The following is a 13,034-nucleotide window of genomic DNA, read 5'->3' as shown; positions in this document are numbered from 1 at the left end:
TTTAAAAAAAAAAATTCAACAAAAAAGAGGAATAATAAACCTAACCACTACTATCAAACTACTTCAATTGAAAAGAACGGAAAAAAAAAAAATGTACCGCAGCTTCTTGTTTAGTCCTGTTCAGTTTTCTCCGATATTTTACTTTTTTGCCTACCTTTGGTACAGCTACAAGAAAAAAAACCAAACGTCTTTAAAAACAGCAGAAACTCACACCATAGCCAATCGTATGAAGAAATGCTTGAAGGTGTAAGGCCTGTAAGACAACTCAGCTGAAAAAGCTGGGAAGCCAGAAGAGAAGCTAGGGACCGCCAGCCTCCCATATAATTTAAAAATTGAGTCATCATCGGGCATTACACAAGATAAGCCCAGCAGAAGCGTATGACAGTCAAAATTCTCGAGACCTAAAAACTCATTTTCCCATCATATTTTAAGCCTTCCCCATCCTGTGTGCTGTTCTGTTCTTGACCCTTTGTCTTCTCTTCTTACTTCCTCACTGCCCGAAACCACTCTCTTCCTCCTCCCGCTAGGACACCACGGGCTGGCTGGCGGTTCTGGGATGCAAGGATGGGTGCAGACACCTACGATGCAAGGCTAGGAGCACAGTTTCTGTTCATCCTCAGCACGACGGGCGCACGGTGAGGAGGAGGAAGGCAGGACGGCTGCTGTGGGCTGGGGGCATAGCAGATCATAGAGTCAAGAGAGGCCAGAGGCAAAAAACTCTCGGGAAGCAGCAAGAGCTGATGGACAGGAACTGGAGGCTTCCAAACCTTATTTCAACAAGCTGAGGGATTTGCTGCTGCAATATGTTATTTTTTACATGCCTTGATTTGTAAGGAAAAAGAATACAACCTTTTGTTATGCCTTTGGCAGAACTCTAGAGCTCTTTTCTTTTTTTTTTTCTCCTTCTTCCTAATCCCTACCTTTCCACATCAGTTTTATGCAGATATTACAAGACATGCCAGCCACAGCTCCTAGGTCCTGCTTTTCCTCTCAGACAAGCACTTGGTGTCTGCAAGCCCTGTCATCCCGTCCCCTCAACCCATGCATACACTGAGGACGCGGCAGCAGTGCTGATGCAGTAGCACCAGTTCGAGCACTAGGGATAAAGCTGTGTCAGCTTTTCTATTATGAACACTTTTTCCTGACTTTATCTCTCTGTTGAAAATATGACTTAGGTCCAAAACCCACCCCCCTCAAAACAACCAGTCTTTCTGCCTCCCAACAAGCAACCTTAATTTATGAATGTATAAACACCTCCATAAAGATCGTTACGATACAGTTCTCTTTTTTATTAGTTTTTGGCATATAAATTAAATAATATGGCGATGAAATGAGCAAATACTGTGTTCTAACCCTTTCTGGTACTTGCAAGAGAATGACTGTAATTACAGCTTTAAAAACAATTATTTTTCTAGTTTTGGGGAAGGGTTAGTCTAGTATTAGTGTTTGAATTGTTCACACAGGCAGGCAAGGGTGCAATCTGTGCACTGTAAGGACACACATTCAGCATATTTCAGAAAGGCAGCCCAGAAAAGCTTTATTACAGACACTGGATTCATCCAAGCCTACTTTCCCCAGGAGTTTGCTCAGAGCAAGGTGGCAAACAGGGAGGAAGGAGACACATACAAAAATAAGGATCTAAAGAACTGACTCACAGTGTGACCGTAAGGTTTTCCAGGCTACCCTCTGAGAAGAGCCCTAGATTGCTTGGAAGGTCATTTACTAACTACAACATGGCAAGTCAAAAGAATAGTTACTATTTATGAGAGAAAGAGAGAGAGAATATATAATAATCAATCTATCTACACTAGAACATATGTTAAAAAACCAAAACACTGAAATCCAAAAACACACGAGTAAGACCGAGCAAGGTCTGCATAAGCCTGTGCCACATACAAGAACATGGGAATTGGCAGACACCTGAATTACCGCACGCTTGGCTCACCCTGTACTCACTACTCTGGTTCTGCTTTCCCGAGCCCACAGCACCTCTGAAACCCTGGGACATACTTCAGAGGGAGCCGTCGTCTCTGCTTTTGAAACCTCTGTCTAGTATCCCACTGTGTGACTAAGGATTTGGCAAGCAAATCCAAACCCAAGGGCTGCTACCACTGAAAGCAGCTGTCAAATGGAAATTAAATTATCACCTGGGAATTAATTTTAAAGCTCAAATCCTCACCACAAGTTAAGTTGCCTCATCCAGCAAGGCAACAATACAGTAATACATTATTGACTTGATGAGCCAGCATCAAACGGGTCAAGCGAGACTACTCGCTGGAGTTGCACTTCAGTAGTTACTGGAAAAGGGTCAGGCATAAAAAGACGGAGCCCCCTCGCCGTAAGACCGAAAGACGCTCGGCATCCAGCAACGGGCACTCAGAACCTGGCAATGCCGGTGACCACGGGAGCACTGGCTACTGTGCCAAACTCCTGCAGAAATTCATCCTATTTCCTTCTTCCCCACTTTTGTTATTGGTATAGCAATGCATGGATGTCCTCCTGTGTTTTTAGTACTCACAAAGCTTTCAATCCTCATTTTACATGACCTGGTATTACACTGCTTTCACCGTCAACACAGATCACAAATCCTTTTTCAAGAAGAAAGCAAGATGTGTTACACCTCCGCTTTTCAGGCTTCCAAGCCATTATAAACAACAGTACGCTCAACAGAAGCGAGCTGGAAGACTTGTGATGGTATTATCACCTGACAATAGGCATAACTGCGTAATCACTTGGGGCTTTCCAAAAACTACCCCCTGACCGTACGCAGACACACGTCTGTGTTTTGCCAGTAAGCTCCATTTGTAAAAGCTGGCAGCTGACTAACAGAGCTATAAGCCTTGTTTTAAGAGTAAAATCATGGTTAAATGTATCACCAAGCACACATCGTGGTTATCTTCCTTCCTGAGACACACACACCTGATCTTTCCAGATACATCTTAAAAAATAACAACAATTCAGCACAAATCTGTCTCTCCTAAAGGGGTGGATTACAAAAGACGCCACAAATTCTAAGGGCAATCTGAAGCACCAATTTGGCTTTCTAACACGTCAAACGGTGTTCCAGGTTCTCCAGGCAGGAAAAGAGCATCTCATCCCGGAGACACCCCCTCCCACCTCGTGCGGCGGCTGTAACAATGCGACGGCTGCAGGGATCACGAGGCAGGGAACCGGACCGTACCTTCATGGGTAGGCTCTGGGTCTGGTGTCAGCGAGATGTCGTCCAGCTCGCGCAAGCAGAGCCATTCTCCATCCATCGACACTCGGAATTTGCAAAGATAGATGGTCTCCATGGCAGCCTGAGTGATCTTGTCTGTGGTGGGGGTTGGCATGTCGCTTTGAGGCGTCAGAGCAGACATGATGACTCAGCTGGTACAACAACGGGGGGGGAAAAAATAATAACTAAAAAGAAAAGCTTTCTGAAGAAGAAAATAAGAAATACCTTGCTATTAAAGGACAGATATGCTCAGGATCGCACAGACTGCTCTGGCCTTTTCGTATATAAAGCAAGGTAAAAACGCTGCTCCTTCACGCTCGTCTCTTCCTCCCTCCTCGCCACCAACTGTCGTCGTCTTCGGCTATGCTAGAGGCTATCGACCCTAAGCAACCAGAGAAAACCTGGCTTCTGCATCAAAGACAGGAGGTAAGGAAAAAAAAAAGTAAAAAAAAAAAAAGTAAAAAGAAAAAAAAAGCAGAAGAAGGAAAAAGAATGGCTTCCTCTGATGATTACCCAAGCAAAAACAAAGGAAGACTGTAGAGATGGATATCCAGGTTTGCTGAAATCAAACTGCTGGTCCCTTTCTCCCCAGCTACGCCAGGACGGCGAGTGCCGATAGGATTGGTTGTGCGCAGTAAGCAGGGTGTTGACCAAAATGGCTGACTAATGAACTGAACTGAAAATTCAGGCTCATGTGATCAGCTGCTCTGAGCGTAGGGCAAGCAATTCCCAGGATGCTCCCTAGATGCTGCTGATGCAGGGACGGCAATTAGGCTCTCATCATCCACAGCACCTTCTCATCAGGCTCTGCTAGTCAATTTGTGAGCAAGCAGGACGCACCACGCGGATTTCTCATCCGTCGCCCCCAGACTACAAAGGAGCGCAGACTAGCAGCGCGAGCAATACAAAGACACGTTTGTATTCCTTTCACGTGCCTGGGTGTCACTACATGAATTAAATAAGTACCTTTGTTTTCACAGTAGGTGTGCAAGTGGCAGTTTACATTTTATTCGCCGTGCAACCTTCTCACAGGGTACCTTTGAGCTAAGATTTCCCACGTACACAAAAATGTTAGGATGGATTTATCCTCTCGGGGAAACAATGAGGGGGAAAAAAAAAGATCTGGCTCCAAGCACTTCTTCAGTGATCGAGGATTAAGCTCTTTTCGGAGGGCACGTGCACATGGAAGAACAATGAGGGACAGCACCACAAACATATATAGCTACTTGACTGAACCTCACGCTTTAAAAACCTCACCTGAAAATTGGTACTGCTCAGGTGAGGCTGATGAAGAAGTATTACCCCTCCGCAGGCTTTCAGTCTCTCAAGAATAAGACGACAGCACTGCATTGCCCTGTCCCTTCCCGGCCGGCTGCATCTCCTCCGTGTCCCCAGCCCACACAGCCCCATCTCTGGGGGACAAGAGGTCCCAGGTCAACAGACACCCTTCTTATTCCCCAGGTCACTATTTAACCAGGGCACGGGACACAGTATCACCACCCGCTTCAACTACGATAGGAGGCAACAATAAATTAGCTTATCTTACTTGATTCCTGTGTAGCTCCAGTGTATTTGTGGAGAGCAGATGCATAGCATCCATCTGAAATGGATGCCTAGTCGCCCGCCATGTAAATTCGGAGAAGACTGACTGTTCACCACAAAAGTGTATTGATAGGAACGTATGAATGATTAATGCACGGGGCCTTAATTATTCTCCGTACTTCTTCTTCCCTAAAGAAATACTCAAAAGGACGCATGTCTATTTCTCAGGGATGTGACATACCAAAACTGGTCACTTGATACAGAATTCAGCATATATGCTTATAGCTTTTTGGAAATGCATATAGCTTTTTGGAAAAAAGCACCCATTATGTATAAACCTCATGAAACAGGAAAAAAGGGTGAAGAGCTGTTATTTCTAACAGGCAAGAGGAAGCAGTTGCTTTCAGTGAAAACTTCCTGCTTGGTGCATAACGTTTTGACTCAGCAACTCTTTGCCCCCATTAGACTAAAACAAACCGAGCACCATGCGGCGTATTATTGCAGTGATGCAAAGGAGAATTATTTCACAGCCGACAACAGTTACTATTGTTCCCTCTTCCTAAGAGAGAATGGGGTTTATAAACCGGGCTGACAGCGTTTTAACTCATATGATATTTATGCTTTCATCAATGACAGCCTCTAGTTTTAGCACTCGCGTTGCACCATTCTTTCAAAACCAGTGCTAGTCACCATATACAAACAGCTACAGAACAGCTGTTCCCTCTTGCTAACCCTTCCAAAGGGTCTAAGCAAACAGCAAATAATCAAAATAAACCCTTGGGAATCAACCGAGTACCACAAGCTATTGTGCAAGCTATCATCCAACCTGTCTAATTATCAGACAGGTTAATTTTTTTGTTTTGAAACGGTTAGAAATACAAGCGGCATTGGGTGTCACCCTGCAGCTCCCATTTCACAACACGGGTCTTCAACTGAATTCAGCGCTGGTGAGTGACCCACGTACCAGGACCACAGTGGAGGTTTGTTAAAAAATGAAGTAACTGTTCAACTTCAGCTGGTTTTCTTTTATGCCATTTGCTGCTTCTTAACATGAAGTAATAAAAGAAGCCAGTCTGCCCCTTCCAGCTCAGTGGTGTTTTCAGGCTCCTTTATGCAATGTTCCTGCTGCAAATACTCCATAGGGATACTTAAAGTACTTGATAAATATTTTTCAGCTTTGATTAATTTGAGTTTATTAGTATGTTTTGCCCCAAACAAAGCTTTAGACACAATATACCACCTAACAGATATTGAACTACTGCTACCTTAAAAGAAACGGAGCTACTTCACCTCTGTAAAACTGTACCTTTTGCTCCTCTAAGAAACAAAATTGATGTGAAGCATGCATATGCTCAGAAACTCTGAGGAGTTGTATTTGATTTTTTAAAACCAACAATGACAAGTTCAGAACTTATTTTTCAAGCCGATTTGTTTTTTCTTGCAGAGTTTTGGGATGGGTATTTGGAGACCTAAGAACTCTTCAACTGTCCAGAGGAGATGGTAATCTCCAGGTTCCAGTACATGGCTGAATTTACACCTACAGTATAAAAGTCAGGAATTTGCCTTCCCCATACAGCTTTCAGGGTAAGCTAAGGCAAATACCAAAACCATAAAAAAAGCAGGTAATGTCCGTATGTCAGCTGCGGTACTATGGGAAAATAAAAACTCTACTCAGAAAAGGAAAACAAAAAAAAACCAAAACAAAACACCCCCAAACAGGAACTATCCTACAGCTTACTGACCTGCAAGCCTTTCATCACCACCCGGAATGCACACGACAAACCTTCCCCTACCCCCACCCTACCCCTCAAAGTTATAAAGCAATACAGCATCTTATAAAGAAACAAAAGAAGGGTATCAAATATTTGTATTTTCCTAAAGCCTTTGATAAAACCACCATGCAACTCAAGGCCAAGTGATAAAGCTCCATCAGGGTTCAATGAGTAGTCAAAGGACAAAAGAAAACCAAGCGTAGCTATAAACAGAGGTTGTTAACGAAGAACCACTCTCTCAAACGAGTCAGACAGCCTCGACTGGTGTTACAAAACCCTCGTATTAGCCACAGTTTGGCAAAAGCGGATAGAGGCTTTGGCTACATTACAAAAGGCAGCAGTTTCTTGCAAAAACGTTTTCAAGATAAAAGCATTAGAAATTCACTGTCTTGGAAACTTAAGACTAGCCATCTGACAGCAAAGCATTCCATCAGCCACTAGTATTTGTAAGCTCAGCTGTATTGGAAAGTATTTTTAGTTTCAGAAGCTGAATAAATGAGAATAATCTAAGCAATAAACTCCCAAAAAATTCCCAAACAACCTTTTGGGCTCCAGGGAGCACCCCTGGGTGGAGTTTTACTCCCAGTGCCAGCAGGCCCAGCCTGCGAGCAAGCCGAGTTTCAATCATTAGGAGAAAACCTTCCCCGATCGCTGCGTACAGATTGCAAAGCAGCCATAGAGCAGTACGGCAAAGCTGGCAGATGCGATTATTGCTTCAGATGACTGCGCTGCTTCTGGTGATTTAAAATCGCAGGAGACCACAGAACCATAAAAAAAGCCACCAATACTATACAAACGGGAACCACTGCCGAAGGAAACTGTCCGATGGTTAACAGCTCAGACGCACTGCTGAGCTCGAAAACAGCTGCTCGGCGAGTCTCAGAGAGACTACAACGCCAGAGGTAACTCCATGCAAACAGGACGAGAATTATGAAGAAACACAAGCCTTTATATCGCAGTCTAAGACAAGCATGAATCACGAGCAGGTTCTTGCAAGTTTTTCTAAAGCCTGTAACCTGTTTGTGGCTGCTGTATCAGATGAGGCAGCCTGACGGTCCGGTCCAGTAAGGCAGCTCCCACGTTTCTAAGTGAAACAATTGCGATCTTCCTATTTTCTGCCCATGTTCTTGCCCCACACATGACAACCTCTTACTAGCAAACCTATGAACATGACTTTTGCTCTGATGCCCTCTCTCTCTTTCACTTGGGCTTCAGCTCCGCATCAACATGCTGTCCAACCACCCATTCGTCCTCTCACTAGCTGTACCACTTGTGATGATCAGAAAAACCACACCAGAGCTACGCCCAGTTCTAGAGGCAACGGAGCTGCTATTCCACAAAGCGCACGGTCACAGTCTTCCAATAGCCTCTCTCCAGGCAATCTCTTACGTGGAACGTAATCTAAAAAGATAAAATTAGTAACAAAGCATCTACGTTGCAAAGCCTGCTTCCGACGCTTCCACCAGCACAGATATGTACATTACCTCAAGTAACAGCAGCACTTTGAACCCTGCATGCTAAAAATGTGACTGGGCAAAAGAAAGCTTAACAACCCGAAAACCAATGACACAATTTCTTAATTCCTGGAATAAGTCACAAACTGGTTTTTTTGCCTCCCTACTGTGAAATACAGAGACATTTTTTAAGGATTCAAATAACTCCCATAATTAAGGGTACAATTAAAAAAGGGGGAAGGAAAAGTCTACTTGAAGTATCATGATATCTAGTAGGCTTTCAGTGGGGGCAAGGAATGGTTTCGGGGGTTTTTTTGTTTGTTTCTGGGTGTTTGTTTTGGTTTTTTTTAAGACAGAATAATCAAGTTGCTTTTACTGTATTTAATATGTATTCTAAGGATTTACTGCAGCTCAGCATGTTTAAATAAATCTTGTTCCTGCTGTCTGTCTGGAATCATCTGTATAAAAGAGGCAGGTGCTGCTGGCATGAAAAGCTTTTGCAGTCTCCTGCCCTTAGCAGCTCTCACCTTCACCTGATGTTTGGAGTCATCTTATCTCTCTTCCCTCGTAAATAAGAAAACTTGGATAAGAGGGAGAAAGGTTAGAGGGGAAAAAAAACACGTCCGAGAGAAAATCTGTAGAGAAAATAAAGTTGTAATAGAGATGCATTCTTATGATTTCATTCTTTGTTACCACATATCCTTCAGTTACGCTGGTCGCTGAGCTTCAGGTCACCAGCACTACAGGGCTTGCACCACTGCCCTGCTAACACAAGCATCATGCCTCCCCCCGGGTGCGAATAACCCTTGGGTTGACTTCTACAGCAACAGTTGCTTGCAGAATCCCACCAAGCCACTGCTCTCCAGGAAACCCTAACACAGAGCTACGAAGGCTGCAATTAGTTCACAAGCAGCAAACATACTTCTCCAGATTTTCCAATATAGAACTCAACAGCTGTACAGTACCCTTCAATCCTGTGGCGAGACATCGAGAGATAGAGAATGGTTTAACGATTGCATCATAACAGGGAAAAAAAAAGATTACTTCAAATAAACCTCCAAAATATTCTGAAATACTGACTTTTCAGTATATTGGTCACTACCTCCACTATAACACGTAAATGTCAATACAAAGTAATTATTTTCATTACTACTCATGGCACTGAAGGGAGGAACTCGTGATCCAGCAGGAGACACCCTTCATTTAAATTGCTGCTTTCAGTTTACAGCTACGTAGAGAGGGGTTAGTATTCATAGAGTATATCACTTTTTTGAATATACGCACAAGATGCAAAAATAGCCTTCTTCACACTCCTCGGTTTATCTTAACTCTAAAAATAACTCCAGCGCTGAAGAATCAAGGGAAGCAGACACAAACAATCACTTCGGGTACTACTGCAGAACAAGAAGCAGATCAAGAACGGTCGATGCTGAGCTGCCCTAAGTTACGGCAACCTGAATTCACGATACTTGAGCCTGTGAAACAGGGCTCCCCAGTAATACCACCACAGACAGGACAATCTTTATAACCTGGACCATGATTAACTCCGCCACACCTCAATGCCGCACAGAGTAACTGCCACGTAGAGGAGATGCAGAAGTGATGACACGTCTGAGGCCACGTACTCTACAGGTAGGCAGGATTAAGTTCAGCAGTTAAACACACAACATCCTTTCTGCGCCAGAGCAAAGTTCTACCCACTGCTTTAACGACAATCCCAAAGCAGGCAGTGAGCAAGCAAAACTGTGCAGCAGAATCCACCGCTTCTGCTGCTCAATGATGAGCAAGTGAAAGCCGCTTTTTCAGATATGAGAACTGGAAAAAAAAAAACCCAGCACCAACAAAACCATACAAACCAAGGAATGATGAAAGAATTGATTTACAGACAGAGTTTGCCCCAGGAGAAAGAGTCCAAAAGACCACGCAAACAGATGATGATTCCTGTTGCCTTCAGACACTGCTATCACTGCATGAGTCGCTCAGTTACCAAGCGGGCTTTGACATGCGATATTGCCCAGGCAGCCATGACCTCCGAGACCAAAAAGAACAAGGGAACTTCAATATACATTTTATAAGGCTTTTTCACAAAGCTTACACAAATAGCCACTGCAGAGTAAGCCTAACACAAGGGATAAAGCATTGCTCAACCAAAGAGTTTTTACACTAACTCCTTGTGAACTAATGCGCTCATCTCAGTGCCTCAGTTTTGCCACATCTACACGGAAGCCACCTTACAGCAAAGTCTGAACAGCAAAAGCATGATGGCCAAAATTAAGTATTTCTCTTAAAGGTTTCTTTTCTGTCAGCAATAGCTCAGTCCCTTGCACGCACGTCACAGGACTACAGTGGGTAAAGATTTCCTGATTAGGGGGGGGGAAAAAAAAAAAAGTAAAAATGAAGGTTTTGACAGGAAGCTATCAGTTTAAATGACAGCTCATCGGGGAGGGAGTTTTGGACTGTGGATGGAAGTCTGCAGTCAGAGATAGCCCTTCATATAGCTCAAAACTAAGCTAGGTCATCTCATCTGCCTTTGGCATTACAGAAACTGACTTCTTACCGCAGTGGTTACAGCTCAGCTAAGTAATGGCTTAAATAAAGTACATTAGCTTCAAGAGGAGAAAAAAAAGAAAAAAGATACCCACCCCAAAATAATCAGCTGATGTGCGAGTGAATGCTCACCTGGGATTGTAGGCAGAAGGAGACAAAGTAAAGAGAAGAAGCTTGGTCGCCCACACCCTGGCCCAAGCCCAGAAGATGAAGCTACCGGCTATTTTCAAGATGGGTGGATGGAAAAGGGAAGATCTCTTCTATATGCACCCATACAGGTAGTTGTTGTTTGTTTTTAAGGCACCCACAACAACTACTTCACAGTACTCCAGCTTACCCAAATACACCGCAAGAACATTACGCAGAATGTTATGAAGCAGAAAACTATTTTCCCACCCAACAGGCCCCACACGACAGCACACGCAGCAACGCGCTTCAACCTTCTCAAGCAGCCAGCACGCGATGCCCTCGCCCTGAGTTTGTTCTCCACACCCGCACTACGAGGAAGCCCGAGCGGGTGTTTCCCTCCCCGTAACGACACCCCAAATCAAGGACAGCCTGTTAGATTCCTAAGGGCGGCACAAACTCCCAGAGACAAGGGTCCAGAAAGGAGAGAAGTCTCCGTGGCGCTGGTTTTGCTGAGCTTGTGGGTCAGCACTGCTCGCAAACGCACAAACCGCCTCCTTCCCGAGCGCTCGCTCTCCCCTCTCCGGCCGGCTCACACGCACGCTGCCAGGGGAGCGGCCAGGCCACCCCGCCAGCCACCCTACAGGCCCCCTTCCACTGAAGCCCTGCGGGCTCAGGGGGCGGTTTGGGGAGGGCACCCCGTTTTCCAGGAGCCCGGGCGCACCGCGGCCGATGCTGCTAACTCATCCCCGCCGAGCGGCACTCACCCACAGCCTGCGTTCGCACGGGGGCACCGCTCCATGGACCCTCGGGCGGGAGCCCGCAGCCCAGCAGGGACGCGCGGAGCTCCCCCCCGCCTGGCAGCGCCGGCCCTCGGCCCTGCCATGACACCTGCCGGCGCCGACCCGGCCCCGGCGGACCCCGCCCGCCCAGCCCCGGGCAGCGGAGGGGCCCCGGGGGAGGCCCCGCGCCGCCTTCCCGCGCTGCCCCCCGCGGCGGCCGCCCCCGCCGCGCCACCCCGCCTGGAGGGAGGCTCCCCGCCGCCCGGGGAGGAGCCCCGCCGCTACTCACGGCTGCCGGCGCCGCCGGCTCCGTCCGGCCCCGGGTAGCTCAGCACCAGCACGGGCAGGGCGGCCCCGCCGCGGGGCGACGGGGATCTCCACACGCCGGGCGGCGCGGCGGCGGCGGCAGCGCCTCCATGGCCGGGGTAGAGGAGGAAGAAAGGCGGCGAGGCAGGGGGGGCCTCGTCCTCCCCCTCCTCCTCTTCTGCCGCCGCCGCCGCCTCCGCCTCCCCGGGCTCGGCCCGCTGCTCCATGGCGGGGGGCAGCTCCGCGCCGGCCCCGTCCCGGGAACTTTCCGCCAGCGGCGGCAGAAGCGGCGCCCGCTCCGCCTCCGCCATCGCCGCCCCGGGCCGCCGGGCCCCGCCCCGGCCGGGAAGCAGGGCCGCGGCCGGCCTCCGCCCCCGCGGCGGAGGGGGCTGGACTCCCGCTCTGCCCCGGCGCTCCCGCTCCCTCCGTCAGCCCCCAGCGCCCTACCTGCCGCCCCGCGCAGGCTGCCCGCAGGCGGGAGCGCGGCAGGCTGACAAAAACCGGATAACCCCGCTCTGAGAGCGGCAGGGGCTCCGGGCGGTGCGGAGAGGAGCTCATTCCCACCCCCCTTCCGAGAGGGTTTTTTTGTTTTCCCAGCCTCATACCCTTGCCACTTTCTTTTTCATCGCGGCCAATTCGTTTTTCTCACACTTTAAGAGCAAACAAACCGAAGCCGAGCCCGCCTAGCCTTCTAGCAGCATCTCCCCGCCTGCTACCAACAGCCCCGGGCCGCTGGCTGTGGGAAGCAGTTCCAGGTACCACACTACCCCATCCCCTGCATTTCAGGGTCTGTCTCCACACCAAGGCGGCAGCCCTCTGCCTGTGGAGTCGCAAGGGGAAACACAGATTTTAACCTTAAGAAACCATCTTCATACAGCAACGAGGAATTCGGACTCCCACGTGCTTTAACTTACCCGTGAAGCGAAGCCATTACACTGTCTCCTGCCTCCCCCTCGCTGTCCCGAGGGCGAGATCTCATGGACAGGAGCGTTTTCGGATGCCTTGACAAGAGGTGACAATACAAGGTCCAAATATATTCCTTACTATTAAAACTACCCAGTAGGCGATGCCAATGGGAATTTCACTTAGGAGATTGTCTATCTGAAGACAGTAATAAAGACTTCTCATAAGGCAGGGCAATTAATGTGGACTGTAGCGTTGTCAGCGGGCAGGGGGGAAGAACATAAATCTGCCACTTTTTAAAGACTATCCTGCATTCAGTGCACTCAGGTTAAGCTGAAACATACTGCTTCTCTCTTTTAAAATGTCACATAAAAATCACAAAAGC

General features: G+C 47.4%; 1 protein-coding gene across 6 annotated transcripts in view; it reads right to left on the bottom strand.

Annotated features, from left to right (window-relative positions):
* RUFY3 (RUN and FYVE domain containing 3) overlaps positions 1 to 12,093 on the bottom strand; it is a 58,806-nt gene extending 46,713 nt beyond the window's left edge. For 3 of the 6 annotated variants that reach the window (XM_072863487.1, XM_072863488.1, XM_072863492.1), the window contains exon 1: positions 11,730 to 12,093. In XM_072863487.1, coding sequence (XP_072719588.1) covers positions 11,730 to 12,057 — 328 coding nt within the window. In that variant the 5' untranslated portion in view covers positions 12,058 to 12,093. Of the gene's footprint in view, positions 1 to 3,181; positions 3,370 to 3,730; positions 3,832 to 11,425; positions 11,561 to 11,729 lie in introns of those variants that run through there. The other 3 variants (XM_072863490.1, XM_072863493.1, XM_072863491.1) reach the window with 2 other exon arrangements.
* Between the last annotated feature and the right edge of the window lie 941 nt (positions 12,094 to 13,034).

Source organism: Ciconia boyciana, chromosome 5 (assembly GCF_034638445.1).
Source record: "Ciconia boyciana chromosome 5, ASM3463844v1, whole genome shotgun sequence".
NCBI lineage: Eukaryota > Metazoa > Chordata > Aves > Ciconiiformes > Ciconiidae > Ciconia > Ciconia boyciana.
The sequence above is the reverse complement of the archived record's forward strand: the minus strand, read 5'-3'. Positions and strand labels throughout refer to the sequence as shown.